Genomic DNA, 5,150 nt, shown 5'->3' with positions numbered 1-5,150 from the left:
CTCTTGTCGCTGAAGCACTCGTTCTACGGGAAGCTATCTGGAAGTGCAGAGAGCTTGGACTGGTGCGAATCAAGTGTGAATCGGACTGCGCAGAACTTGTCAAAGCCATCAACGCAAAAACCTCCCTTGCTGGTCTCTATGGGATCTTGGCTGATATTCAAGAGTTAGCCGAGTCTTTTGAATGTATCTCTTTTGTCTGGATCTCTAGATTGAGAAATGTAGAAGCAGATTTATTAGCAAAGCAGGCTTTGTATGCTGAACTAGCCTTAATGGCTGCAACTACCCGAGCTTGATTTCATTAATATAAGTGTGTTTAAAAAAAAACACTTTTGATTTCTTTCCGACCGCTTTTTCTCTTTCAGCTTTCATTGTAAGCACTTAAAAAATCGTAACGCCTTAAATAAATTGTGTAACCGATCAGATCGAATACTATTATTTTTACAAAAGAAAATATACATCCTTTATTGTTGCCTTGGCCTATATACCGCTATACGTCCGGGACCATATGCATTTTTACTTCTTTGAGGAGAAAATGGGTGTTGTACCATGATGCCTAGAGTGTTCGGCTATGTGGACTAGCCACCACACTAGTGGCTCCTGGTCCTGGCCATAGCAAATCTAAATTGTGACTATGGATGACTACTTATTAAAACATAATTAACAAAAAATATATTTAATTATTTTAAATATAAATGACAGGCGACCGACCGTTTCACCGCTCCTTCTGATATCCCTCACTTATTTTACATAAAAACAAATCAAGAAAGACCTTACAGGAAGCTGAAGACGAAACTAACACACCAAGTCTTCATCTTCTGAAACTGTCTCCATCTATACATACAAACAAACACTCTCTGCTAATATTAATTATTATACCAGCTTCCATAATTCCAGATGTAATCTCAAAGCTTCAAAATCAGTTTGATCGTCATTTGAATATTCTCCTTCCTCTGTGGTTAATAATTTGAATTAGGACTCTGCAGATTTAGATAATTCGAAGACGATGATGAGCAATAGCAGTAGCAGCAGCAGTAGTGGTAGTACAAGAGGCTCAAAAGCTCCGTCATCAACACATACCAAAATTGTGAGTTAGGAATCCAAATCGTTTTGATCTGTTTTTTTTTAAAAAAATTATTTTGATTTTTTTTCGGATATCAAAGTCTGATCATCGTTTCATGTTTGCATTTCTCAAATAATATATTAACCGGGAGTTTGTTTTTTTTCTGTGATCTTGAAAATAAAATTTTCAAAATCTTATCCTTCAATTTATCATATATATATTTTTTTCCGTCTCTTGTAAATATTTTATTGAATAATCCGTCTGGTTCTGAGATTATTGAATAGCTACAAATTAAGATCCATGAGCTTGTTGATGCACAGAGGAAGAAATTAAACAGGGGTGAAAATGGCGTCGTAAATCGAAAGAAGCTGAATCGAGAGATGATCACCGCTCTGCAACAAGATGTAACCATCCACTATTTTTTTTATAGGTTTGATCTATAAAAGTTACTGTCCACTTTTGTCTTTTAACTTTCTGAGATTGGATGTAAATTTTGTTTAAAGGTTGTAAAACTGAGGAAGAAGCTTAGACTTGAAGAGAACATTCACCGAGCAATGGAAAGAGCATTTAACAGACCTCTTGGAGCACTTCCTCGTCTTCCTCCCTTTCTCCCTCCAATGGTTAGTACCTCACAAAACAAAATGCCTCTCTGATTAAATTGGGTTTTGATCTTTATTTGTTCTTATAGACTTTGCAACTACTTGCGGAAGTAGCTGTTCTTGAAGAGGAAATTGTTCGGTTAGAAGAGCAATTTGTACATTTTAGACAAGAATTGTATCAAGAAGCGGCACTTACATCTTCCAAAACAAACATAGAATGCTTTTTGCCTTATTCCAGTTCAGCTTCAAGTAATGCTAGAGAACATTTTTCGCCGAAAACGCTATCTGTTAAAGGTGAGCTTTTTAAGGGTTCCAAATGAGGGAAGTTTTAAGTGAATTGGTGTCATTTAGACTAATGATATAGTTTTCTCTTTTGTAGAGAGCCGAAGGGTTAAAAGGAACCAGTTGAGTGCTAATTCTACAATCAACATGCATATTACTCATACACAACTTAATAAGAGTTTAAAAGCTCAGAAACTTAAGGTACATACTTAGTAATAGTTTGTATCTTTAAATTGCTTTTTTTTTTTTTAATTTAGAGATTTACTCTTTTTTTTTACATAATAACCACAGCAGGAAAGTCCAAGGCCTTGCAAAACAAATGCAGAGCCGAGGTCTTATGGTGGAGCTGATGAAAAATGTGACCCAAATAAAATTTCAGAGGATTTAGTTAAATGTCTTTCTAGCATTTTCATGAGATGTCAAGAAAATGAGGAAGATACAGCATCCAGGGACCCTTATGAAATTTTCTCCAGCTTCAGAAGCAGAGATATTGGTCCATATAAGAACTTTATTAATGTTAAAGCAGCTTCAGTTAACCAAAATAGAACGTCAAGTTCATGTGCGTTTCTCATTCGCCAACTGAAGTAAGCGTCGCTAAAGATATATACTACTTCCAAACACGAAATTTTCTTGAGTTGATTACATTATTCATTAATTTTCTTTTCGCAGAGGTCTTCTTGGAAGTCTTTCTTCCGTTAACTTGCAGAAACTTAATCAGCAGGAGAAGTTAGCTTTCTGGATAAACATTTATAATAGCTGCATGATGAATGTAAGCACTAAGCAATATATATATATATTCTTGTCTTGACTTGATTATAACTAGTATTACATTAAATCCACTAGGGTTTCCTTGAACATGGAATACCAGAGAGCCCTGAGTTGGTGGTTACACTAATGCGAAAGGTAAAGTCTATGATCAAAACATTCTGCATGAAGTCGGAGAAGATAGCATAAACAGTTTTCCTTAAACATTAAGTGTTTCTAATTGACATGGTCCCATGGGTTTGTTGTGCTGTGCTTGCAGGCGTCTATAAATGTAGGCGGACACTTTCTCAATGCAATTACTATTGAACACTTCATCCTTCGCTTGCCATATCACTCAAAATATGTAAGCTCTTTATTCGCTGGTCCCTTCCCTTTGTCTAGAGTTGTCATTATCATTAATCAAATATCATTTTTACTTTCATTTCTGGCTTGATCTATCAGATTTCCCCGAAAAGTTCAAAGAAAAATGAAATGGCTGCGAGAAGTAGATTCGGATTGGAATTTTCAGAGCCACTTGTAACATTTGCTCTCTCATGTGGTAGCTGGTCCTCACCCGCTGTAAGTAGATGCTTTAGGTCTCGATTGTTTGTTTGCATTTGCGTTTATATTTGGTAAATTTTGGTTTTTCTTAAATGAAGCTATGAGTTTTAGTATCATTTGTTAATAGCAGAAGGTACTTAATCTGAAGTTGAAATAAAAATGTTATACATAGAATGAGTTTAATGAACAAGAATCAATAGAATAAGAAAATAAGAAAATGCAATAATTTATTATTAACAAACTATTATGTTTGTTAATTGAGGTCTTATTATTCTCTGAAACCTTATGAAGGTACGGGTGTACACTACTGATAAAGTGGAGGAAGAATTAGAGGCGGCGAAAAGAGAGTATTTGGAAGCATCAGTAGGGATATCAAGGACGAAAATGGGGATACCGAAACTGATGGAGTGGTACAGTCATGACTTTGCAAAGGATACTGAATCATTGCTTGATTGGATTTGCCTTCAGTTGCCTACTGAATTAGGAAAAGATGCTCTCAACTGTCTTCAACAAGGGATGTCTCAGTCCCCTGCTTCTACGCGTATCCATATTATCCCTTATGAGTTTAGTTTTAGATACCTTTTCTCCATCTGAAAATGTTTTTTTCAAAATGACTTTCTTTTTCTTACTCCCTCGAAAAAGTTCCAAATTAGTACTTTTCTTTTGGCTGTGGTTCAGATAGTAATTTCTTTTACAGCAGTATATGTGTAGGAAAAGCACATAAATAAGTGGAAAGTGAAGTTATTTCAGTTTAGATTGTCTTGTGTTTTTCATCCCACATAACTTTTAGGTATGTACAAAGTGCAATTTTTCGGAGGCTCAAATCAGAGTCAATCACAGTATCCTTTGGCTGGAGTAAACAATAGTTCTCTGTTTGTAGCGTGGTACATGTCAATCTTTGAAACTCGGAAGTGTAAATATTTTTAGTTCTCTGCTTGTAGCGTGGTACATGTCAATCTTTTTTAGAAACAAATGTCAATGATTCTTATACAAAGATATCTTACAGCTGGATATTATCTAACGCTTATAAATGTGGTACGTGTTGGAACTCAGACCACATGACATGCAAACCACATATACTGACCTGAAGTCATGATGACTCTCGTTGGTAGCTTGGATTCAGGGTTGACAGTCCGTAAGATGGCAGTTCTGTGGTTGGTTTGGTGGTTCATGCCTGATTCATGCATCTCCTAATATCTGAACATTAAGTGATTTGACCAACTAATATCTACAAAATGGTCATGGCAAAATCTTGGTTAATTGCCACGATTAGCCACTATTTTTTTTTAACCACAACGTTTTCCAAGTTTTTTCGTGGCTATAGGCCTATAGCTAATATTTTTTACTACTGATCGGGGTCTAGAGTCCGTGTTCTTAGTCGGTTTTCTAAAACGTTTTCCAAGTTCATGCTAATCGCTTTCCATAAAATCATGTTTGTAATTTTTATCCGGTTTACGACCCTTAGGATATGCTTAATATGATTGAGAAACCACTGGACTGGCCTTCTTTGAGTTTGAAGTTACACGATTATAATTTTAGAAATTCTTTTGAGAGTTGGCTTAAATTTATTTTTTCGCTTTCTAATGTTTGAACTCGTTTACTAAAAGATGGTTTTTTTTCTATATAAATCAGACCAAGCTAATAAAACCTATAACAACTAGGTAGTTACTTATTCTACTGAATATTTTTTAAAATATATTATTTAGTTTAGAAGTCAATATAGAATTATTTTTCTATATTTCAAAATGATGCCTGAGGCGCTTCATTTGCTCCTCGTTTCGAAATTTAAAGCTTTTGGATGAACCATCAACTAGTTTCTAAGAGGAAATATATTTCTAAATGGCATACCTCTTCTTTTTAATAAAACCATCAACTAGTTTATAAGAGGAAATATATTTCTAACG

At 35.0% G+C, this 5,150-nt stretch overlaps 1 protein-coding gene across 4 annotated transcripts; it reads left to right on the top strand.

Moving 5' to 3' along the window:
* The first annotated feature begins 733 nt into the window (after window positions 1-733).
* On the top strand, window positions 734-4,000 carry LOC106313720. Of its 4 annotated transcripts, none has more exons than XM_013751618.1 (12): window positions 734-896; window positions 984-1,084; window positions 1,381-1,464; window positions 1,564-1,680; window positions 1,749-1,953; window positions 2,039-2,142; window positions 2,233-2,525; window positions 2,611-2,710; window positions 2,785-2,844; window positions 2,966-3,049; window positions 3,148-3,264; window positions 3,538-3,840. In XM_013751618.1, exons 2-12 carry the CDS (start codon window positions 1,004-1,006, stop codon window positions 3,838-3,840), a joined length of 1,548 nt encoding a protein of 515 aa, XP_013607072.1. In that variant the 5' UTR covers window positions 734-896; window positions 984-1,003. The 4 variants fall into 4 exon arrangements, with proteins under 4 accessions (XP_013607072.1, XP_013607073.1, XP_013607071.1 ...); XM_013751619.1 differs by having other exon boundaries at window positions 740-896; window positions 974-1,084; XM_013751617.1 differs by having other exon boundaries at window positions 740-1,084; window positions 3,538-4,000.
* Window positions 4,001-5,150: the final 1,150 nt, after the last annotated feature.

Source organism: Brassica oleracea, chromosome C9, assembly GCF_000695525.1.
Source record: "Brassica oleracea var. oleracea cultivar TO1000 chromosome C9, BOL, whole genome shotgun sequence".
NCBI lineage: Eukaryota > Viridiplantae > Streptophyta > Magnoliopsida > Brassicales > Brassicaceae > Brassica > Brassica oleracea.
This window is presented reverse-complemented; position numbering and strand designations above follow the sequence as displayed.